This window comes from Python bivittatus, unplaced genomic scaffold, assembly GCF_059951505.1.
Source record: "Python bivittatus isolate LINGU-HERP-01145 unplaced genomic scaffold, Pbiv_v1 ctg000500_np1212, whole genome shotgun sequence".
In the NCBI taxonomy this organism is placed as follows: domain Eukaryota; kingdom Metazoa; phylum Chordata; class Lepidosauria; order Squamata; family Pythonidae; genus Python; species Python bivittatus.
Window position 1 is genome coordinate 819,292 of NW_028277079.1, and position 23,778 is coordinate 843,069.

At 55.1% G+C, this 23,778-nt stretch overlaps 1 protein-coding gene across 2 annotated transcripts; it reads right to left on the reverse strand.

Moving 5' to 3' along the window:
• Positions 1-6,078: 6,078 nt before the first annotated feature.
• LOC103053405 (excitatory amino acid transporter 5-like) lies at positions 6,079-23,749 on the reverse strand. 2 transcript variants are annotated; one of them, XM_007440954.3, is made up of 11 exons: positions 22,016-23,749; positions 18,246-18,325; positions 15,348-15,560; positions 14,644-14,686; positions 13,749-13,971; positions 13,057-13,156; positions 11,846-12,079; positions 11,135-11,329; positions 10,287-10,421; positions 8,838-8,928; positions 6,079-8,738 (listed from the first exon to the last, which is right to left on the reverse strand). In XM_007440954.3, exons 1-11 carry the CDS (start codon positions 22,190-22,192, stop codon positions 8,616-8,618), a joined length of 1,614 nt encoding a protein of 537 aa, XP_007441016.1. In that variant the 5' UTR covers positions 22,193-23,749; the 3' UTR covers positions 6,079-8,615. The 2 variants fall into 2 exon arrangements, with proteins under 2 accessions (XP_007441016.1, XP_088003491.1); XM_088147365.1 differs by lacking the exon at positions 10,287-10,421.
• Positions 23,750-23,778: the final 29 nt, after the last annotated feature.

Below are 23,778 nucleotides of genomic sequence, written 5' to 3' on the forward strand. Positions count from 1 at the left end.
ACTTTTTCCAAATCGTTTTTGAGATATGTGCAGCACAGCTGTGTGTGCAAAACACCGTCTTGGCATGAGTCAGAACAGAAACAGGTGAGGCAAGAGAGAGGTTGGTGATGGAAACCGTAGTGCAGTGTTTTTCAAACTTGGCCACTTTAAGATGTGTGGACTTCAACTCCCAGAATCCCCCAGCCAGCTGGGAGTTGACATCCACTCATCTTAAAGTGGCCAAGTTTTAAAAACACTGCCGCAGTGGGAGGATATTGTCCAGAAGACACTTCCACATGAAAAATAGGGGGTGGACTTGAGGGTCATTTAGAATTAAAAGTTGGGAGTGAAGCACTACCTCAGAGAAGGACTTGGGTGAGGCCTTTAATAAGCAGGGCATGAGACAAACACTGGAAGGGCTAAGCCAGTCGTGGGCAGCTTCAGAAGAAGGGTCATTGCACGGACATAGGAAGTTATTATTCATCTGTACTCAGCACTGGTGAGGCCACATCTGGAATGCTGTGTACAAGTCTAGACACCACATTTCCACTGGGAGATCGACCTGTCAGTAGGTTCAGATGAGAGGGGAAAGATGATTTGGGGCTTGGGGAGATGCCCTCCGAGGACAGTGAAGGACCTGGGGATGTGTCTTCAGGAGAAGGAAGATGGAGGAGAGGCAGGACAGCCCTGTTTGGGTCCATGAAGGGGAACTGCTGGGAAGATGGCCAATTTCACAGTTCTATGAGTCTATAGGAAAGGAAGAACCACTTTGGGGTAGTGATTAAAGGTGCTAGAACAGAAGCCATGAGACCCTGAGTTCGCCCCATCTTAGGCATGGAAGCCACTAGTTGACTTTGGGCCAGTTTCTCTCTCTCTCTCTCTCAGACCTAGGAAGACAGCAAGAGCAAGCAACTTCTGAAAATGCTGCCTAGAAAAGTGTATGGACTTGTCCATGTAGTTGCCGGGAGTCACGGCTGACTTGATGGACCATAGTAACGACACATAAAAGAAAGTTCCAAAAACACATCTATTGATTATACTTGATTATACTAAGGCTTTTTGCTCAGTAAAGGCCAGCAAACTGTAGTTAGACCTTTAACATATGGATGTGCCAGATCATCTCATCTAAGATTGTGTCAACAGGCAACACCAAACCAATACAAATAGGTGGAGTAGCTGAAGTACTCAGGAACAACATCAGAGCTCTCTGTCCAGAAGAGTGCCGTGCTAGGATTTTTATTTTAATTTATTTATATGGTGTTTTGAGGCTCTGGTGTTGTTCCCAGTGCCCTTCTGAGCCCATATGGTCCTGTAGCTTGGCAGCCAGGATGCTTGACAGGGCTTTCCACGTTGTGGGGAGGCAAGTTATTGGCCGGTAGTTGGATGGTGCTGTTCCCCTGTGAGGGTCTTTCACGATCAACACTGTCCTTCCTTGGGCTGGCCGGTCGGGGGGAGCCTGCTGCTAGCAGCTGGCTCATCTGTGCCGCTGGGCGTTCATGCGCTGCTGTTAGTTTCTTTAGCCAGGAGGCGTGGGTCATGCCCGGGCCAGGCGCTGTCCAGCTCTTCGTGTTCTTGACCCGCTGTTGGATGTCTGCTACTGTGGTGGTGACTGGTTCCTGCCCTGGGAGATGGCTGTGGTCTGCTCTCAGGTCCTGCAGCCGCTTTGCACTGGTGTTCGGTGTCTTCGCTTTCTCCCACATGTTCTTCCAGTACTGTTCGGTTCTGCTGTTGTGGCTCTGCTGTGACCGTGTGGTTGCCCTGCAGCTGGGAGCACACCTCGGATGGTTCTTTGGGGAACAGGGCATTTATCCTCTCGGCCTCTGCTTCTCTGGTGTACCTCCTTAGCCCGGCAGCCAGTGCTGTGAGCCTTTGCTTGGCAGTCTCCAGGCCTTCAGATGGAGTCAGGCCCGTGTATTTTTTCAGCAGCCGAGCCTTATCCTTGATCTCCACGCCCTTCTGTAGTCCCACCAGCTGACTGACTGCTCTCCGAGTTGCCTTGATCCTGGCCTCCAGCCTCATTTTCCAGGAGGGTATGTACTGCTGCTCTTCTTGATCGTGTAGCTAAGCTTCTCTGGGATTACAGCGGCTGTAGCGTATACCAGTTCACTGGCTTGAGTTATGGTGGTAATAGGGATTGTTGTGAGGGCTCCGTTGGCATCTTCTAGCATGCTATCCGATGGTACTTCTCCACTGAGCCTTGGTGATCGGTCTCGAGGGTTGACTGTAGCTAGTTCATCCATCACCATTGTCCTGGTGGCCTTTCACAAAGCCCCGAGGAGATGTCTGTGTTCCCAGGCTTGCGGGTCAGCGTGTCTGTTGGAGCCTGTGAATTTGTTCTGATTAAACATTTGTATTGTACCTGGGGTTTATAAATTTTGTAATTTTTGTTGGGCTTTTTTTTTTTTTTTGCTTTTTTAAAATCGTTAGCCACTCAGAATCACTTGTTCAAGATGGGTGGCCATATAAATTGAACAAATGAATTAAAAAGTGACAACCCAGTAATAACTCAAAGGCATTGTCCATGTGCCCTTTCTTCCCCTCTTCTGCCCTCTGAGAAATGGAAGCAGGACAGAGGCTGTGCTGGCAGAGCCCGGGTGAGTTACAGATGGAAGCGCTGGGCCCTTTTCTTTCTGTGAATGCTGACGGGATTGCACAATACATCCATCATCTGGAAGCCTCTGCTATTTTAAGAAATAACGTTGCACCTGTTAATGGGAGCAAAGTCATAATCATCACATTCAAGGTGCTGATTATGATCCTTACGCCCTCAAAGGGCTGAAACTCAAAAAGCCAGAGGTGGTTCTTCTCCCACATGAATTGAACCAGGCTTCTCCAACCAAGAGGCCGTGTTTTGAGACGGAAGGTGGAGATCGGTGGAAACCCAGTCAGAGGTTCTCTCTTTGCGTGGAAGGAGCTTAGATTCCCGGGACCAGATGAATCACATCCAAGGAACCTGCTGATGGACTGGCCAAACTTTTGTTATTGACGGTGAAAAACCCTGGAGAACAGATGAAGTGCCAGATGTCTGGAGAGAGCAAATGTTGTCCTGGTCTTTAAAAAGGGGAAGATCTCGCAAGCAACTGATCCTTCACTGATATGTGGAAAACATTTCAAGCAGATGATAAGAGATTGCTCAGTAAGTATCTTGAAAACACTGTGGTAATTAGCAGAAGTCAGCAGGCATTTCCAAGAACAAACCTTGCCAGAGACCCCTTATCTTGCGTTCTGAACAGATTGCTTTCATAACACGATGCGACAATCTGTAGATAAATCTCCTTCAGCAAAGTACTTCTCAAAACACCCCATTACTTTCTGATCAGCAAGGAACTTCAACGCAGCCTGGGTGGCAGGGCAGGGAGTGGACAGAGAAGTGGCCTGTTGGTCTTAGAAGGCTGTTCCCCACAACCAGGCAGCGTGCTTTCCTCCCGTCCCCACAACAGGAAGAAGGTGCCTTGGTCTGAAAATTGCTTTCCTACCTGGACAATGACTGATGGTATTACTGCCTTGTGCTGATCACCCACCTCAGTTAGCAGGTTTGGGGAGAAGACTGAGGAAAATGTGGGGGTGAGGAACATGGGCTGTAGACAAGACTGCTGGGATCAGAGCAGAAAGGCGACATCACTGATGCTTCCTCGTGGAGCCGGGAGCTGATGCCAAACCTCAACTTCCCAGTCTTCTTCCAGGGTCCACAGGCAGAGCCTGGTAACAAAGCGTCCAAACGGGGACTGTCTTGCCATGGTTCCCTTGTGTTTCAGCCCCACCACAGTAGGCAGTTCTGCCACTCCCAGATACCAAGCCATAAAGGGCTTTAGGGGTCAAAACCAGCACTTTAAATTGGACCCAGAAGCCAACCAGCAACCAGGGCAGGGGACACAGCGTTGGTGCTCTGGGTTCCCAGCGCCAGGGACTGGTTGATGCACAGGCCACCGCGTTCTGAACCGGCTGTAGCTTCCAAGTTGCCTTCAAAGGCAGCTTCACGCAGAATGCCTTGCAGTTGTCCAACCATGTAGCAGTGGGGCTTACTGAGCCACCACACCCAAGTCCCTGCGCCTGGTAAGGTGGGCAAAGGTGCCTCTGGCCACGGCTCCCGCCGGCTGCTGGAGCAGGAGCCTGCGTCCAGAAGGACCCCAAATTGCAGATCTCCCCTTCACAGGTAGTGCTCAGCCACCCAGGGATAGTACCGGTGTCGACAGAGAATCCCGATGTACCAACAGCAGCTCAGTCTTACTCGGACCCAACTTTCACCCATTCTCTCCCACTGGATCTTACAGCTTCTGAGCACCAGGAAAGGACTTTGATGGCATCTCCTGTATAGCCCAGGAGGGGGAAGGGGGCAATATAAACTGAGGATACTGTGTCCCAAACTGCCAGATGATCTCCCTCCGCTGTTTCCTATGGATCTTAAAAAGCAGGAGAGAGAGTACCACCCCCTGCAGCACCCCACACATCAAGAACCACTGGGCAACCTTTTGTCCCCTCACCGCACAACCCCCCGCTGAGGAAGGAGTGGGATCACTGTGAAGCTTTGCCTCCAAACCCCAATTCCCACAGGCAGTCCGGTATGACACCCTGGTTGATGGTATGGGAAGCCCCCGAAACGCCTAAAAGGACCAGGAGAGACCCACAACCCTTATCTGGGTCCCAGGCCAGGTCATCCAGGAGCAACCAGTGCCATCCCAGTCCCATAACCACACCTGAACCCTTACTGAAAGAGGTCCATATAAACCACTTCTTCCAGGGCCTTGTGAAGCTGGTCCGCTATCACTATCTTGGCAAAATTGGAGGCTGCAGGACAGATGATGATTGTCTAAGACCACTGGATCCAGGGATGCCCTCTTCAGAAGACCTCCACAAAGAGGTCTTCACAACCTTCCAGGTCCAAATAGTGACCTCTCCACCAGTCCTCACCAAAGCCAGGTGGTGCAGCAGTCTAACGAACAAGTAGAAGAGGACTAGATGGCATCCTTGCCACAGGCCAGAAGGAGTCCCAGATAATCTGGCAAGATGGGGCCCTGGTTGGCCATGTGAACTCAAGGCTCTGGCAAATCGGAGCAACTTTATTGCCAAAGTGCTGTGCAAATTGGTCACAGCGGCCAGGTGGGTGATCCCTATGTTGACCCCTCCCCAATAGGGAATTATGAGGCCGCTGGATGACAGCCCACTGGTGCAATAAAGGAGGAGAAATGAGCCCACCTCACCTCCCTTAACAAACACCATGGTATAGACCAAATGTAATGACAGAATCATAGAATCATAGGGTGGAAGGGACCTTGGAGGTCTTGTAGCCCAGCCCTGCCTGGAGCAGGAGTTCTCAGACCATCCTCAACAAATGACTGTCCAATCTTTGTTTGAAGCCTCCAGTGATGGACTCCCAACAATGCCTGTTGCACTGCTTGATAGCTCAGCCAATCAGCAGTCAGATTGGCTTATCATCTTCCTCCACCAGCACTCCAGATATTATTTCTGGCACCATGCCATGGATGGGCGTCTATAAACCAAGGAGTCAACTAGGAACAGCCAACAGAGAGAGGTATCTGGAAATGATTTCATCTAGAGCTCAGGTTGCCTTCCATTACTCAGTGGTCAACCAGGCTGTCAATGGATTTGCCTATAAGATGGTTGGGAAACTCCCCAAATGCCCACCAGAAACCATCAGAAGCTGGTGGTCCTGCCCCCCAGAGATGGCGGGTGGCTGTCTCCCTCATCTGGACCAGGAAGTGATTGATCTGACCACAGCAGAGGAGTGATAGAAATTTCCTCCAGATCCAGACCCCAAGACAGCAGATCAAGGTAAAACTGAGGTCTAATGCACGTCCTTCGATAGTGTTGGATCTAGGACAAGCACATGGTTACCATGGAGGCCAAGAATCCCTTTGCTTTACTGCCCCCAAAGCATGGAGTCTGGAGTCATCCAGCACTAACCCACCGTAGGGGAGGGTCTCCACCCCAATCCAAAGAGGGACTTAATATGTTAAATAAAATAAATTTGTATTTTACCCCACCCCCCCATTATGCCAATATAAAATGACTCAAAAAATGTAAAAAATTATTATTTTATGAATACTGCTAATGTAATTACTTACATCTTCAGGTGCGGGTTGTTATTTTAAAAGATAGATACCTTGTAGGAACGGTTTCATTACTATGAGAAAACAGAAACTCTGAAATTCACTCCCAATGAATTAATTGAGCCAAAGCTTGTGGCAAAGCCGAGGCCCTTTGTAGCCCAGATGAACGTGGAACGTACACACAGTCCTTTTGTGGATGAATTTCTCTCCATCCAACAATTTCCAAAGAGAGTGCATGAGAAACCCGCCCCCCATCTCTCTCTCTGTGCCACTCTCAGGTACAGAATCTGAGATTTTCACTGCTCAGAAGCATGCACCCTCTTGCACTGAAAGGCCCTGATTCAGCGGTACAATGTCTTGTTGAAGCTGTCCAGAAAGTTGTGCATGTTGAACATTTCCGTAAGACGTACAGCTGACAAGAGACAGAGTACCGCAAGTTGCTTTCGCCCACCCAGACTGTACTGGTTCCGTCTGTCTCGGTTCTATAACCAACTTTTCATAGTGGTTCAGCGGTGGGGGCCATCCATGCCTGGGAGGAACCAGGTGTTCTCCTCTGCCAGTGATTTAAGATGAATGTCAAGAGGATGGGTTTCCAAGGAGCGTTTCTGCGGTAAATTTGATCCAAACCCTGCCTGTTACTTTCTCTTGACTCGAGAGCAGTAGAGCCAGAAACTGGTCAGGGATGGGCCTTCGTGAGGGTACACATGGCCAGGGGGATGTGGGACCTCTCTGCTGGTCTTAGATGGCTCTCCAACCAAATTTGGGCCTCCAGGACCACAGATCGAGGCAGGAAGGGAGGCTATGTTGTGCACCAGCAGAGTTGTGCCAAGGCACATTACTACTGAACATGGAGCATGTCCGGGACTGGAAGCATCTCCAGGCTCCCACTTGTCACCTTCTGCCCTCTCAGTGAGTCTTTTATTTGGCCTTCCCTGTGGCTTCCCCTGGTTTCAAGCTCCTTAGGATCACCTATGGCCGCCACTCTTCCAAAAGGCTCCCTTCCATCTGTCCTGCAGCAGTGGGGCAAATGGCCACACCGCCCACATCCCTGCCCCTCTGTATACTGTGGCCATGATCCATGTAGTCTGGCTCTGAGGCAATGCACAGAAATTGAGTTGGATTCCTTTTGCAACTTGGGGCCCTCAACAAGACTGAAATTCTATGAGCGTTCTAGCTCCAGGGTATAGCTGAGTTTTGCAAGTTGCTGTCACAGGCTTTAAGAAGAAACAAAAAACGTTCATAACTTTGGAATTGGTACTCAGAATTTCACCAAAACTATCTTGCTCAACGAGGCTGAAGAAAGTGATGGATTGAGTCAAGTCAGTGTTGACTCTTAACAACCACATGGATGGATTTTCTCCAGGTGGATCAGTCCGCAACCTGATCCTTCAGGTCTTTCAGTGGTGAACCTATTGCTGCCATAATTGAGTCTGCCCACTTTGCTGCTGGTCCTCCTCTTCTTCTCTTTCCTTCCACCTTTCCCAGCATGGTGGATGTTTCAAGTGAGCTCAGTCTTTGCATCATGTATCTAAACACGAGTCTGATCTTTGTAGGTAGAGATGCATCACGGCGTCTGAATACCCTTTCCAAGGCCTTCATGGCTGCTCTGCCAAGTGTGAGTCTGTGCTGTATTTCTTGACTGCTGGTTCCTTGACTGTTGATGGTTGATCCTAAAAGGCAGAAGCCATCCACTGCCTCGATATTTTCATTGTCAGTTCTAAGCCTGGTTATTCTACCTGTTCTTATGAGTTTGGTCTTCTTTATATCTAATCTGAGTTCCATTTTTTCACTTTTTACTGTGCTCTTTGGCTTTTGGTACTAGAGCTTACAGATCCTGTGGAATTTTGGCTCTTAGACTACAGGTACTCCTCGCTTAACAACCACAATTGGGACCATAATTTAGGTCACTAAGCGATGCTGTCGTTGTGAAACATCACATGTCTGCTTTGCTTAGTGACCGCAATCCCGGCAGTCCCCGTTGCCGTCGTTAAGTGAATGCCCCAGTCATTAGGCGAGGCAATTTCCTGCCAGCTTCCCCCGATCAAGTCAGTGGGGAAGCTGGCAGGAAGCTGCAAGCCCCAGGTGCATGAGAGGGGCAGTCAGGGTATGCGGAGGTGCAGTTCAGGTTGGGTGTGCAAAGGCCTCAGAACCGCTTGGATTTTCAGCCCTGGAGTGGAGAGGCTTCAGAAACCTCGACTCTGGGACTGAAAATCCTCCATGGCAAAAAAACCCTCCCCCACCCACACTGGCAGGACAAGCCACTGTATACAAACAGGGAGCAAACCCCACTCCCTTCTAGCACTGTTGATGTTACCTGGCCGGGTAACGAAACGTCTGCAGGAAAACAACCCAGCTCAGAGAACCCGGAGGACTCCACGGTTCAACCCTGAGCTACACATATTCTCTTCTAAGGTCTTCCTTCTTGGGCTTCTGGTTTTTCCACAGGGGAAACCCCACAACTGCCTTGGTGCCCAGTGGGGCTCTTGTGTGGGGGGGTCCTGGAGAGTCAAGGAGCAGCTGACCACAGCACCAGCCCCCCGACGTCATGGGTGGTGGGAGCCATGGCCGTTACACCTGGCAGACGCAGTGGCCGCTTTGTCCAGGCAAGGCCTCTTCGATCCCCTGCGCCACGTGGTCCTGAGGATGGGGAAAGGTGGCCTCTGCCCAGGCCAACGTCTCGTTCTCAGGGTCCTTTGGGTGGAAAGAAAGGGAGGAAGTGAACAAAACGAGATCCTCGCTCGGCGCTCAACCAGCTGCTGCTGCCTCCTGCTCCAACCCTTCTCAGGCTACCTTTGGCGCAAAGTCCTTCCGAAAGATGTGAGCTATGATCCCTGTGGCCAGCGCGTCACCCAGGACGTTGGTCATGGTACGTAAGCGGTCCCTAGGGGAGGGAAGCGCAGAGAATTGGTTAGGAGCCTCTTCCGCACAGGGGATCCAGAGGGCAGGTGAATCGATCCAAAGTGCCTCACTCAGAAGGGCTCCTTGAAGGAACATCTGGGCCTTCCACATCTACCCAGATCTGTCCTCCAAGAGGCAGCAACGCTGGTTCCTGCCAGGCTGGGGATCAGCTGAGCCCGGATCAGGTGTCTGCAAGGGATGGTCAATAAAAGTCAAGATGGCACATAAAACAGCCAGAGCTTCATTCACACTGTCATGGCTGCCATCTTGACCTTTTGACCATACCCTGCGGCCACCCTTGCCCCAGATCGAAACCAGCACCTCGGTTGCTTCCACATCTACCCAATTCCTGTAATTCCCACAGTTCATCATTAACGGGCTCCTGCGAAGCCGCACAGCACCCACGTGCACCCGGAATCAAACCACCCAGCTCTGCAGAGTGGGTTGCTGGGCCCTTGAGGCAGAAGCAAGAAAGTCCGGCAAGAAGATTTCCTGTCCTTTTGGCCAGGAGACCCCCCAAGATGATGGACGCAGCTGATCTATCAAACCGTGCGCTTTGCCTTTCTGTCCTGAGGCCCTTCCTGGGGCAAACACTTTAGAACCAGAGATGGGAGCCGCTCAAAGAGCGAGTTGCTCCAGTCAGTCAAGATATTCTGTGGAGTCGGGGCTGATCCTGGGAGAGGAAGAGAACAATGCCATTTGGGGAGGAATCCCGTCCCTTTGGGCACTGCCTGTTCTTGCTAGAGAAAGAGCAGTCCCAAGAATTAGTTTTGGGGGGTCAAAGCTTTGGATCCGGCCTTTGACGCACAGGCTGAAAATGATCTCAGAACGGAGGGGCCAGGACTGAAAGAGGGGGGGGGAGGAGAGAGAGAGAGAGAGAGAGAGAGAGAGAGAAAGAAAGAAAGAAAGAAAGAAAGAAAGAAAGAAAGAAAGAGAAAGAAAGAAAGAAAGAAAGAAAGAAAGAAAGAAAGAAAGAAAGAAAGAAAGAAAGAAAGAAAGAAAGAAAGAAAGAAAGAAAGAAAAAGAAAGATCCCCCACCCAACTCTTGCTCCACGGGAGAAGAGTTTCCAGAGTTTGTCCAGTGGAGCTCTTCGCGGTTTGCTTGCAGACGTTTCACTACCCAACTAGGTAACATCATCAGTGTGTACTTTGCTGATGTCGTTACCTGTTTGGGCAATGAAGCGTCTGCAAGCAAACCACCAAGCTCAGACAGCACCAAGAACCACGCAGCTCCGCCCTGAGCTACGTATGTTCTTCCTCTGTCCCGTTCCCACATGCTGCGATCCGCGGGGTCTTTCCGATCCGCGCAGAAGCCACGCGGCCGGAAGAGGGGAGACTTACAGGGCCCAGTCGATGGCGATGATCAGCGTGATGTCCTCCGTGGGGAGGCCGACAGAGGTGAGCACGATGACCATGGTGACGAGGCCCGACTGGGGGATCCCAGCTGCCCCGATGCTGGCTGCCGTGGCTGTGATGCTGTGGGGGGGGGAGAGGCAGAGGGCATCAGCAGCCCCCTTGGCCCTTCCCCTAAAACCGAGCCAAATAACGCTCAGCCATAGTCTGCTGAACAAGCCATAGCTGACCGATCTGCACGTAACATTAACCCAAAGACCACCCGAATATATTTTGGTGTGGTGCTATGGTGACCTCTCAGTTCTTCCAGCTAAACCTGACAGCGCTTCCATCCCCAAATAGAGTCCACGGAGACTGGATTTACATGCCACACTAACTCCTGAACTCGGGTAACAAAACACATTTGTTATCAGCAGTGCCTGCGGTTGTGGTACAAGCAGTCAAGGTGGTGGCGTTGCACATAAAAACCAGGTGGGGCTCCAATGGCACAGCCACGGCTGCAATCTTGACTTTTTGGAGCACACCTTGCAGACACCTTTGATGCTTTGCAGGGCTCAAACAAGCCACCATTAGGCTTAGTTGAAGCGCGCGGCAAAACAATGGTTTGGCTCCCACTGCACTTTAACCCACATGCCTCTCAGTTTGCCACAGCCAGTGTGCAGGGAGAACCTGGCCACCCAGTCTCCTTGCTCTCCTTCACCCTTCCGCTCTTACGTGACACCAGAAGACATTGGTTTGCAGGCAGTCGCCGCTGACCGCAGCAAAACACAGCAGCCGGCGTCTGCGCGTGCAGAGGGCCGGGCCGGCTGCTGGGCGGAGGAGAAGACGACGCTCACCTGATGGTGATCAGCTGCCCCAAGTCGAGGTCGTACTCGTTCACCTGGGCGATGAAGATGGCGGCCACCGCCTCGTAGAGAGCGGTCCCATCCATGTTGATCGTTGCTCCGACCGGGAGGACGAAGCGGGCGATCCGCTTGTCGATCCTGTTGTTCTCCAGAAGACACCGCAGGGTGATTGGCAGCGTGGCTGAGCTGGGAGAAAGAGGCTGCCTGTTAGAGGGGGCACCTGTCCCCCAGCACCAAGAGAGAGACACGTCAGAAAGAGCCAGGGCGGCACGGCCTGCAGCGTCATCAACGCAGCTCCTGTGCAGACAGAAGGCGGCTCAGAAGACATCTACACGTGCCCACCCTCTGTTCTCAAGACACAAGATTTGCTCATGTAGTTGCTTTGGCAGCAAGGTGGAAGTGGTCCTGGCCTCGGTTTAACCTAGGGCTCTAGGATTCCCTAGTGGTTTCTCATCCAAGGTGCAACCAGAGCTGACCCTGCTTAGCTTCTGAGAGCAACCAGCCCAGTAGGTGGGGAGTCAAGCCAGGTCTCTCCATTTGCTGCCCTTGGGGATGCCAGACTCTTCTTAGACCCGTGGGCCTCTCGAGTGGGCAGCATCACGCCCGCTGGGCCCCGTGGGGAGCAGAGGGCACCGAAGGGCCTCATGGAGCCACCGCAGCCCGTTTGACCACCTGGCTGGCCGCACCTGCGGGGCTCCGTACCTGGATGAGGTCGCCAGGGCGATCAGCAGGGCTTGGAGGATCCCCCGGATGAAGGAGAAGGGGTTTTTCCGGGTGAAGAGCACGAAGAGGAGGGGCAGGAAGCAAAGGCCATGGATGGCCAGCCCGATCACCACCGTCATGGCGTAGAGGCCCAGCTTCTTGCCTGTCAGAGCTGGGTTTTCCATCTCCAAGATCTTCCCAGCGATCAAGAAGACGATCCCAAAAGGAAAGTACCTGCACAGGACACAGCGGGATTTGGGAAGGGAGCGTGTGAAGAGGGAAGACTCCCCCCCCCGCTGCGCAAGGGAAAGATGAAGGATGGGGTGGGAGGAGAGGCTGAACCCCCAGGGCACAGGGCAGCCAGAGGGGGTGGTGCTGGGCTGGGGGGCAGGCTGGCACAGGCGGGAAAGGATGGGCTGACCAGGGCCAGAGCCCTCAGCACCTCCCCTGAGGTCCAGTCTGCATGACCACCTGGATGCCAAAGGCTCCTGATGGGCACCAAGTCTGCCCTGGTCTCAGCAGCCTCCTCTCCTTCACAGCGGCTGACCTGGGTCCCCGGGCAAGTCTGATGCTGGCTCTGGCGCCCAGCACTGTCTTGGGAGGATCCTGCAGATGACTTGCCCCCACCCCGGTATATTCATTCTGACTGTCCAGAGCTCCAAGGGCTTCTTGGCCTCCCCAGCAGTCCTGACTAATAGTCATGAAGAGCTCCTCCTCCTTCTCCGAACATTTCGCTACCCAGCCAGGCAACGTCTTCAGTGCTAGAATGGAATGGGGTTTGCTCTCTCTTTATATACAGTGGCCTGCCCTGCCAGTGTTGGTGGGGGTGAATGGGGCAAGCAAACCCCATTCCATTCTAGCACTGAAGATGTTGCCTAGCCGGGCAACAAAACGTCTGCAAGGAAACAGCCTTGCTCAGAGAATCCCAAGGCCTCCACAGTTCAACCCTGAGCTACACATATTCGCTTCTGTCAGTGCACCAGCTCTGAAAAGGATCGGCCTCACATAAGGAGTGGACGGCTTCCACAGGGTGACCTCAGAGCTGCCCAGCACAGATCAGCCCCTTCCGCGAGGGCCAATGAAAGGGGCTGGGGGATGCCCCAGACCTTCTCCCCACTTGCAGTTCTGTGGCTGGCACCCCTAACATGACTACTGGGGAAGCCGGTCTGATGTTGGGGGCAATGCAGGTTGACCCGGGGGCTCCGACTTACCATGTTGCCATGGCCACAATCTTCATCACGGCCTCGTTCAGGCACTGGCACACGTTGACCAGGGGGGCCCCACGCTCACCCATCTTCCCCAGAAGGAGGCCTGCAAGGAGAAGCAGGGTCACGTCCTCCTTAGAGTTGGCCCGGTTCATCCGTGGATGGAGACCACTAGGGAGTCCCCAGCTATCGGCTCAGCGTCGAAGAGGAAAGACAGCCCAGGAGGGGATGGCAATTCCCTTCCATACCACTGCCGCGAAGACTTCATGGAGTCCCCAAGAACGGAGGACCACTCAAGGGATCTCTCCCTCCATTATTAAGACGCCCCCAGATCACAGCTAGCAAAGCAAGGCGTAACTGTTGATGTGGCGTGAAGAGACCTTCCTTATGAATATCTGCATCAACGTTCCTGCCAACCCACCAGCCTCAAGAAGGGTTGGACTTCAGCACCCATAATCCCCACCAGCACAGCTTCTGGGAGGCGACATCCAGGCTGGGAGGAGATTGACGCCTCTTCTCACGCATTAACAAATGTATGCAACTCTTGATTCCATGGACTCCTGAGGTGTTTCTTGCTTTTAAACTTAGCCACGACGCTCACGGCGCTTCTTTCTGTGGGAGGAAAAGGGGGTAACCCCCCATTCCACCCCAGGGAGCCCGGGGCGGGGGCTGCCCCCCCACTAGCAACGGCCACGTACCAATTGTGGCCGAGAAGAGGACGATGCCCAAGACATTCATTTCATTATTGCTCCCGGGGAGGGCCTTGTAGGTGATTTCCGGCGAGGGCGTAATCTCGAGGAGCACGGGATGCTGGATCTCCGGGTTCCCAGGGTCGGGCACCAGGTAAATGAAGCTCAGAGACGTGCTGGACTTCTTCGGGACCCCAGAGGACTTCACCACGGGGACGAGGATGGTCCGATACTGGAAGCGAAGCAAAGGTGCGCGAGAGCGCAAAGAGCTGCGTCAGGGACTCCGTGCTGCCACCGCCAAACTCTTCTTTTACCTTTGCAGGCTTAGGAGCAAGAGCATCGGGGGCCATCTGTGGCCCTCACTTGGCTGAGTGCTGCGAAAGGGGCAATTTGTCCGGGGGGCCCTCCGCCCGCGCCCTCCACTCCAGCTCCACTCTGGTCTGCTCCAGGGTGGCTCCTATTTTCGCACAAGCCCACACTGATCAGGGGCACTGACGGAGAAGGCAGAGGGGGAGGAGGAGGGGAGGGAGGCGGTGGGCTCCCCTCACTGGATATGTTCAAACAGAGGCACAGGCTGTGGATTCCTGCACTGAACGGGGAGGTGCACCAGGTGGCCTCCAAGACCCCCCTCTGAATCTAGGGGTCTGCAGGTGATTTGCTTCTCCCTTGTGCATCTTACTCTCCTTGTTGTGGGAAGCTCAGACGTGCCCAAAGTGGCTATTCAAATTCAGGGTGGTGCTGGTGTTGGTCTGGGCTTCTGAACAGCAGCAGCAGCAACCCCCTGCCCCCCGCCCCACAAGTCTAGGTGACCCGCAGCCAAGACCCCGAGGAAAGACAGGCTGTCTGGGCCAGCCACGGCGCTGACCCCCCAGGGCCCTGGGGTGAGTTCTGGGGCAGGACTCACCTGCTGGAAGGAAGCTTCCACCAGGTTGGAAGGAAACATATTCCTGCAGAAGACAAAAGGCACATTTTTTCGAAGGTTAGTCTGAACAGAACACATCCTGCCTTTGCATTAAACGAAGTCCTCAGAAGGGGGCCTCCAACTGACGACCCCCCTGGAGAAGGCCCCATTTACCCCCCGCCCAGCCACGGGAGACACGACCCACCATCTCAACGGTCTTCCAAGAAATTGCACAGGTCATTCCTCACCCCTTTACAGCCAGAGGGCCCTTACGGAAGACTGCGCCTGTCAAAGTCCTGGACCTCCACCCATAACCCTTTCCTTCTGCTCATTGTCTTCGTGTTCGGTTCTTCTTCTTGCCACCCAACAAGGGGAAATTATTATTATTTTAATTATTTTATGAGCAGGCATATGGGTTACACCTGGCAAACCTGAGCCGACCCACAACAGAGGCATGCTCTCCTCTGCCACCTCTGGCCTTCCGAGTCAGACTGCCCTGCACCTGGATGGCAATTGTAGCTGAGGGCAGTGGACCAGTCCTTCCTCCAGGCCGCCGGGTTTCCCCAGGCCAAACCGCAGCCTTACGGGTCACTGCCACTCCTGGACGCCGTCCGGGTGATCCCTGCACGCGGCTCGCGCTTACGAACCGCCTCCCTGAACGGCTGCCCGGGGCCGAGGAAGGGCGAAGGGGAGCCCAGTCCTGCTACCTGATCAGGTCCAGCAGAGCGTCGGCAGAGCTCAGCACCACTTTGCCCGTGGAGTGCTCTTCCTTCTGGGCAGCCGCGCCAGGGTGGATGCTGGTCACCAGGATGATCCCGGTGGTGACGGCCATGAAGGTGGTCCAGAGGTAGTAGGTGATGGTGAGGAGCCCCATCTTCCCGCAGACCCTGGAGTCCATGGTGGCCAAACCGGACATCAAGCTGCAGGGGACAGAGAGAGAGTGGCGCAGCGAGGCCAGACTCTGCCTCTGCCAGAAGTCCCACAGAGCCAGGCTAGCCGCGCTCCCCCCTCCGGGCCACGACAAAGGTCACCCACCAGAGTGACCCGGCGGCCTCAGACCCACACCCACCCCTGGAACCAGGCTGAAGGGGATCCGCGGGACCTGCTTCGTGGGAAGGCAGGAGGAGGCTCTGGTGGAAAGGCGCAGGGAGGCTACCCAGGCACAAGGGGCCGAAACGTGTCTGAAGCCCCGAGAAATGAGGTGATATTCAGGCGTGGCTCAGGCGGGGGCCCCCCGATTCCCTGGAGTATAAGAAGGGGAGGAGATTCCGCACCACCAGACCGCAGAGTTCTGTTATTGCAGCCCATCTCAATTAAACTATTTCAGCTCCCTGCAGGAGTGCGCTTCCTGGTCTGCTCAACCGAGCGGGACTGACAGCTCTCCAGGGCCTTTGCAGCCGCAGCCCCCTCACCTTCCCCAAGACCTCCCCCTCCCCAAAGGGAAGATTGGAGACTGGGCAGAACCACACGGCAGAGCCAGGCCAAGAGATGGCCTCTTCGGGGTGTCTCTCAAGGCCAGGGCTGCAAGCCCCGCTGGCACTCTCTGGTCCTCTCTGGTCCAAATGGGTCAATTCCGGAAGACAGGCTGGCAGCAGGCAGAAGCCCTGGGGATGGGGCTGCCTCCAGGCCGGGGGCTGTCCCCTTCCATGTGCTAAGTGCATGGAAGCAGCAACAGGAGGGGAGGGCTCCAGGCGCCCCCAGGGCATGGTCAAAAAAGGCAAGATGGCAGCCACAACAGTGCAATCGAAGCTCTCCCTGGTGCCCCCACCTTGACCTTTTTACCATGCCGGGCAGACCCCTTGGGGAGGGCTGCCTCAGGTTCCTCCTGTGGGCTGCCTGTGGGCATCTCTGGGTCGCAGTGTAAGGTGGAAGGCTGGCTAGATGGCCAGGGGCTATTCCCAGGTTTGCCAGGTTCTCGTTGGAGCCTGACTGATGTTCCCGGGAGCCTTCAGGGACGGGCAGGCTGATCTCTGCTTCCACAAGCCCTTCCTTGCTCCCTTTGAAGGACAGTCTCTCCTTTTGGACACTCAGTTTGAATAGCTTTTTTTTTTACTCTAATTCTGTAACTGTGCTGAGCAGGTGAGAGGGAACAGGAGGGGTCTCAAGGGGGCAAGGCCTGTGGTTACACGTGCAAGACCTCTGGACAAGGGAGTTTCTCTTTTCTTCCCCCCAGCCGACACCTCACCGCTTAGTATCTCTCTGCTGCTGCCCTTAATTAGCCACCCTGCCCTTTCCTGCTAACAAGATCAGCCTCACGGCTGGAGATTAGATCCTGCTGACGAAGGCCGATTGCCTGAGATGACCGGGATCACGTCTCACCCCTCCAAGCTCCCAAAGTGGGTGCTTTTCTCCCGGGGAGACACAGGGAGCCTGGGCCACCCTGACAAACCCACACATCTTAAAAGTGGTCAAGGTTGAGAAACACTGGCCTAGAGGCAAGTGGGGAGGGGGCGAGGCTGGGTCCAAAACGTTTGGATGGTCTTCAAACTTTCTATGATCCTACGGAGGAGTGGAGGGCCTGGACGGTGGCACCGGGGTCCCCCCTCCCGTGAGAGTGCCAGAAGACAGGAAGGCACCAACACAGGCCTGACGTACGACCTTGGCGTGAGCCCAAATAAACAGGGTGTGTCCTATCGCAGCTGGTCAGTTTCAGCTACGCGGCTCTACAAAAGCAGCTCGTCCTGCTTTTCCCACTGTGTGTCTCCGAATCAGAAACCTTTGGGCATGTTCAGTCAGTTTCAAAAGGTTGGGCATCGGATGACATGACGGGGGGAGTCACGTGCATGGTTGTTATCTTGGGGGAAGCTGGGATGCGCGTGGAGGGGGGCACAGAGAAACCAGCCCAGGGGAGCCCCTGCAGAGCCCTGGTCAGGCCCTCACTCAGTGTCCCGGCTGAGGACGGCTGAGAGGGTCTGGCAACGGACCCAGAAGAGAATCGATCGGATTCTTGCAAGGATGGGTGCCGCCCTGAATCCAGACAAGAGGGCTTGGCAGCGAGTCGCAACAGGGGCAGAAAGGGATGGTAGCCGTTTAACTCAGGAGTGGGAAAATAACAATAAAGGCTGCATTAGAGCAGTGTTTCTCAAGCTTGGCAACTTTAAGAGGTGTGGACTTCAACTCCCAGAATTCCCCAGCTGAAGTCCACACCTCTTAAAGTTGCCAAGCTTGAGAAACACTGCATTAGGCGAAGGCTGCAATCCGAAGACCTTAAGCTGGGGCTGCCAACTGCCAGGGCCAGAACGGTAGGCTTATGCCAGCGACATTACCCCTGAAGAGCTTGGGGGTGCCCTGCACCTGGTGCCCTCCAGATGCCTGGTGGCAAATCCCAGGCCAGGCAAGTTTACTCTTTCTGTACCCAAGCAAGATTGTTGTCCTTGTACAAAATAAAACCACCTGTGTCAGGAGAACATCACAGCCCCTGCAATTCAAAAGTTTGCCTCCCGGGGGCTCGCGTGCCCTGGAGGGAGAATCGCGGCTCCCACACAGAGCTTGTTAATCCTTCCGTGGAAAGCTGCAATTACACCTCTCCAGGGCACGCCCCCCCCCCCCGGGAGCACCAACCCACCTTCCCGCCACCTGCCCCGCCCCAGGGGCGCAGCACTCGCCTGGAGGTGATCAGCGGCAAGATTAGCATCTTCAGCATCCTCATCAGCAGCTCCCCCGGGAAAGAGAAATACTGTTTCTCCTGCAGGAGGAAAGTAAACAGGTCAGGCTGCCGGGGAAGCCCCAGGGAGGCTCTCCCCTGAAATGCAGCTGGGGCCCGAAACTTCTTCTTCAATAACTCCAGGGAGGGGGGAATCGATTCTCAAGCACGTTTCCAGGTGCCACCCAGGCTTGGTGGCTCTGCCACCACAGCCACCGACTCTCCTGAGCAGGAGAAACCCCCCGGGCCAACCGCACTGCCGAGAGCCCACCCCGAGAATTTCCTCCCTGGTGTTTATGGAGCAAACGGGAAAGAGAGCTTTAAGGCAGTGTTGTCCAAACTTGGCCACTTTAAGATGAGTGGACTTCAACTCCCAGAATTCCCCAGCCAGGCTGGCTGGGGAATTCTGGGAGTTGAAGTCCACTCATCTTAAAGTGGCCAAGTTTGGACAACACTGCTTTAAGCACACACATCCGTTAGCCATGGCCAGTGAGGGTGTCGCTTCCCGGGTGCATGGCAGACTTCCTGGATGTTTTCTTCTTTGGCATTGCTGGTAAAAAGACAGAAGGATTTTTTCTCTGGCCCAGACCCTGAGTTCACCAGCCTCTTGTTCTTCTGAAGGACGGCGTTGGAAATGTGATTCTCAGACAGGGATTTCTCCCTCTTTAAGACGGGTGGGCAACTCTTGCGCCCACCGGGGCTACTCCAAATGCCGGGGCAAGACTTTGGGGTAATGCATGTGAGCACCCCTCCATTGCACATACCCGCACACGCGCACTCCTACCCACCCACCAGCTACGTGCACACAGTGCCTGAATTTACCCATGTTACGGAGTTCACAAACTACAGTACGTTGAACCACTAACTAACCGGGGTCTGGGTTCACAGGGGACACTGAACTAATCAAGAAATCCAGCAATGAGGCGGGGACCTCTGAGGGCTGTGCCAGGCCTTCCAGGGCTGCGTACAAGAGTGGGCAGGGGGCTACCCACCCTGGAGGAATCTGTCTATCCCATTCTTGCCGTCCTTTGACTGGCATTCCTTTCCCCTTTCCCACAGCCTCCAAAGAAAACTGGTTTGGCAGTGTGAGCGCATTATCAGAGGCGGGGAGGTGCGTTTTCCAGCCTTCATGTTGTGTTGGCCCACGTGCTCGTCCCACTGAATGGAGAGGAGGGGAAAGGATCCCAGGGTGGACCAGCTGTTTCCCCCATAGCCCAGTCAACCCCAGAGGAGGCTTCCTGAGGGCGGCAAACCTTCTGACTCTACGTCTCCAAGGCCGACACGGGCCCCTTCCCCCCAATTCTATCTGTCTCACAGACGTTGGCAGCCCCACCGCTTTTTAACGTGCGTCGTACGTGCGATTCACAGCTGTGGGTGCCCTCTTCGCCCCTTCACCCCCTCCCCGTAGAGGCTCCTGGCCCAGGCGAGGGGGTGAGCGGGGGGCCCCACACAGTGGCCCTGACACCGACTGCATCCGAAGCGACTTCTTGCGGCATCAGCCTGGGGGGCAAAATCTCCTCAAAGCATTTTAGAAAGTATATATTAAAAAAAACAAAACAGTAACGTAAGTATTTGGGAGATAGTCTCGTCAACCATTTCACAAGCTAAACTCGTCCATAAAAAATGCAAACACACTAAAAAGAGCAGCATAACCCTCTGGGTGGGGGCGGGCATTGTTATTTGGGCCTCCTTGCTCGCAGGTCCGAGTCGGTGGGCTCCTTGTCAGGTGCCCCCTAGCCGTGGCACGAACAGGCCTGGGGAACCAGCTGAAAAGCGATGCCCTCCTCCCAACCTCAGGCCGAGCGGAAGCCATGTTGGGCTGATCCCGTTTTGGCCTGTATTTTCCTCTTCTGGCCCACTTTCAGCCCTTTCCTGACAACGGGATGGATAATGCAGTCACGGTGGGGCTGCGGGGGGGCTGCCCCCCCGCCCCGCCCCGCCCCTGGGCACAGCCCTCCCTGGCTGCTCGGGCTCGGCTGCATGAGAGACGGGACCGCTGGACCTCCTTCCACCGAGGCCCGCTTAACGCCTGACTGGCGCGTCGCAAGGAGCTCGCCAGGCCCTCGCGGGTGCCTGACTCGGCAGGTTAGCGCTTGCTTGAGAGCCAGTCCGGGCGGGGAGAGCGCTTGTCCCGCACAGCAGGGAGGTCCATTTAAAGCTGGGAAGAGCGGAGTCCTGCCAGCGGCCTGTCCGCGGCTCGCCCCCCAAGGAGCGCAAGGCAGGTTTCCTCGGCTTCCGGCAAGAGCTTTTGTGCGGCTCTACTTCTAATCTCTGTATTACTGGGGGGTATTTTTACTGGGCACTGCTGGCTACAGCCATCCACTGCCCGCGTCGATCCTTGCAGTAATAGCCAAGGATGGAGCTGGCTATCGGTTGCTCCCTCTGCTCCACTCTGCCCCTGCCCCTTCTCCATGCCAGTCCCTAGCCAGATGGGCTCTTTTCGGACACGGGCTTGACGCTCCTTCGAAAGGGCGCCAGAGCCGTGTTCAGAGACCGCCTGTGGCTACGCGGCTGGGCAGGTGACTAAACCTGCTGTTCAAAGCACCCGCCCTGCCATGCTTTAAGAGCGACGGGTGCTTGTTTCTTCCCCAGCAAATGATGCTCAGAGGACCAATCGCTTCCAGTAGCTTGTCTGGAATTGAAACTGTCCGGAATGGCGCCACTTCCTGGCCTCATTACTGAGGCAGGATAAGGCTTGACCATCTGGACACCCCAACGGTCACCATTTCAGGGACTTGCGGGTTCTTCTTAAGGCGGTCCTCCGGCTGTGCTCTTTGCGGCCATTTAAAATAAAGCCAGGGAGGGAGGGAGGGGGCCAGCGGGACATTCTGGGTTGATGTCAGGTTCAGCCCAAAGAACTCCGCGAGACAGTGCAATACAGTTCTGTTGCGTTTATTAGCTTCCACCTCAAGACAGAATCTCTCCAGACTGAACCCAAGTTCCCAAGCCAGCCAGCCACAACACTGTGAATTCCTTAGGGTGGTGCCAGTCTCAACTTCTCAAACTTCCCACGCTCCTGCTGGGGGCTAAGGAAACGCTTATCTCCCCGAGCGTGGCCTTCATAACACCGTTCCACCACAGTAGGGCCCCCACGAGGGAGGCTCTTTCCATTCCCCACTTGCCCTCCAGCTTAGCCCAGACATGCCCTGGCAAACCTTTCTTCTGCCATGCTCCTGTGATGCGCTTTCACCTTGCCCCAGCCCAGGAGCGAGGCTGACTGGTGCCCTCTTGGCCATCCCGGTGCCTTCTTCCCCGCGCTCAAGACCATCTGAGGGCAGCCTTGAGTGGGGGAGCCGTGAGACTCTGCACCCGCTGCCTGGAAGTGGGCTGGGGGGCTGCAGGGCCTGGGGAGGGAGGCAGGAGAGGGATGGCAGACGGGCCTCACGCTGGCAGCTTTCTCCCCACTCAGAGATGGGGGATGGCGCTGCTGCTCAGCAGGGGGAAGGCCTGTCCTCTGAAGGGAGAATGTTCGGCTGTTACTTGAGGATCTCTTCCCTTTACATAATTCAGAATAAAACTAACTGGCACTGAAGGCCCAGAGGGTCAAAACATCACAGGAGGAAAATGGCAAATGCTAAAACAGCCTTAAAGAAACCCAGCCCTTGGTAGATGGAAACCCAACGGGGAAAGCTCCCCTTCCCCCAGACCACGATGCCAGGGAGAACGGGCACCTGCCCACCTCTGCCCCAGAGGAGGCCCCCCCAGGTCTCTCCCCTGCAGGCTGCCACCTACCAGATGGGAGAGCTCCAGGATCCGAAGCAGGAACCCCACAAGGCATCCGGTCACCACGGAGAGCATGGACAGGGTCAGCAGGCCGTTCCTGCTCCAGAAGGCTTGCACCCTCTTCCAGGCGCCCTCCAGGCCAGGGGAGAGCGAGCTCAGCAGGGCTGCCTTCGGCTGTTCCCACATGGTGCCTCCAGGATCTCACCGAGGGCCAGAGCACCAGGAGGGCCTGTGGCAAGGCCTGGTCCCAGGAGCCCTTGGGACATCCCAGGGCACCTTCGGCTGGACGGGGGGCAGGAGAGGGAAAAGCCCCTGGGCCCTGCTAGGTCATAACCCTACAAGTCAGCCAGCTCCCTTGAGCCTAACAGGAATCGACCTGCTTCCCATGACGTCGTCATAATCCGAGTCTAACTTTGGAAGCTGTGAGACGGGAGGGCGGCCCGAGGCTGAAGGGCGACCAGCCTCCCCCTGGCACTTCAAAGACGTTGCGGATTAACTGGGTCAGCTGCCTCCGAGGAGCGGCCCCGGGTGCCAGCGGCAGCAGCAGCAGACGTGCGCTCAGCTGGCCTGCTTCTGCTGGAGCACAGAGCCACAGGCCCTCTGTTCGTGCTCAGAGGAGCTGGGCTGGCTCCGAAAACGGGCTCTGGGACAGGAGGGCTGGCAAGCTGGCCTTGAAAGGGCCGTGCCCAGGCTCTGGGGAAGGGCATTGTCTCTTGAGCCAAGAGCGCTGCTCTTTAATTCCATGATGCCTGTGTGGTGGAAGGAACCAGCTTTCAGGACGCCCAGAGGTCATCCCGTTTCCATGACTAATTCCCACTCTGGGGCCAGCCCTGTGCTGCTGAAATGGAGCTGCTGGAGGACGCAGCAGTCAGGCGAGAGCCACAGTTCCCCAAAAGGTCTACAGGTAGCCCTCACTCAACAACCATTCGTTTAGTGACCACTCGAAGTTACAGTCCCTACTGTGGTCGTTAAGTGGGAGTACCAGTATACAAGACGCAGGTCTTGCGTGTGGCTGCAGCACGCACAGGGCCGCAGAAGGGCTCAGCACCGGCCTGTTAAGGGGTGAAGAAAGGCACGTACAAAGGGCACCCTCTACGGCAGTTACGTGGCATCACAACCCGCCTGATCCATCCCTGCTCAGAGGTCCCGCTGATTTCAGGGAGATTCCAGGCGGCTTTTCCTCTGGCAGGAAACTGGGCCTGGGGCTGCCAAGAGTTTTAGTGGGTAGAGCAAGGTGGTTTCCTCAGGACGGGCACCCTCCGGTTCAGCCGCTGTATCGTATTATTGTCCGGATCCAGAGGCCAGGCCCAGAGGCGGGTGGACGTGCGGGGGCGGCGACGTTCCTGGCGCTCGGAGCACAAAGGCGGCCCCTGCCTGGCACTCGCTCGTTGCCCGGAGCAGACAGCTGCTGAGGGTCGCTTCTGCCAGACTGATTTACTGAATTTGTACGGCCGCCCAGCGCAAATGCGTGGCCGTGGGCAGCAGCTAGCAATGCTTACAACTAGTTAAAATGCTATAGGAGAATTAGGACATTATCGCAGCTGAGAGAAACCAGCAATTAACATAACCATGATATGATCTTTTGTCATTTAGGGCAGTGTTTCTCGATTTCCGCTACGTTAAGATCTGTGGACTCCAACTCCCAGGATTCCCCAGCCGGCATGAACTTGAGAAACACCGATTTCGGGTACGGGGCAAAGCTGCCCTCTTTGGTTAGTTCATGCTTCAGTGCATTGTGTCAACCGAGAACCTGGGTTAATTCAGCAGCCCAA

Bases quoted from the DNA above. Each gene is read 5' to 3' on its own strand.
- LOC103053405 (XM_007440954.3), bottom strand. From the start codon at position 22,192: ATGTGGGAACAGCCGAAGGCAGCCCTGCTGAGCTCGCTCTCCCCTGGC. The intron at 10,422-11,134 runs GTGAGCGTCGTC...CCCCCCCCACAG, and splicing joins GGGCAGCTGATCACCATCAG to CATCACAGCCACGGCAGCCA. The intron at 8,929-10,286 runs GTAAGTCTCCCC...TCCCTCCCCTAG, and splicing joins ATCGCCATCGACTGGGCCCT to GGACCGCTTACGTACCATGA.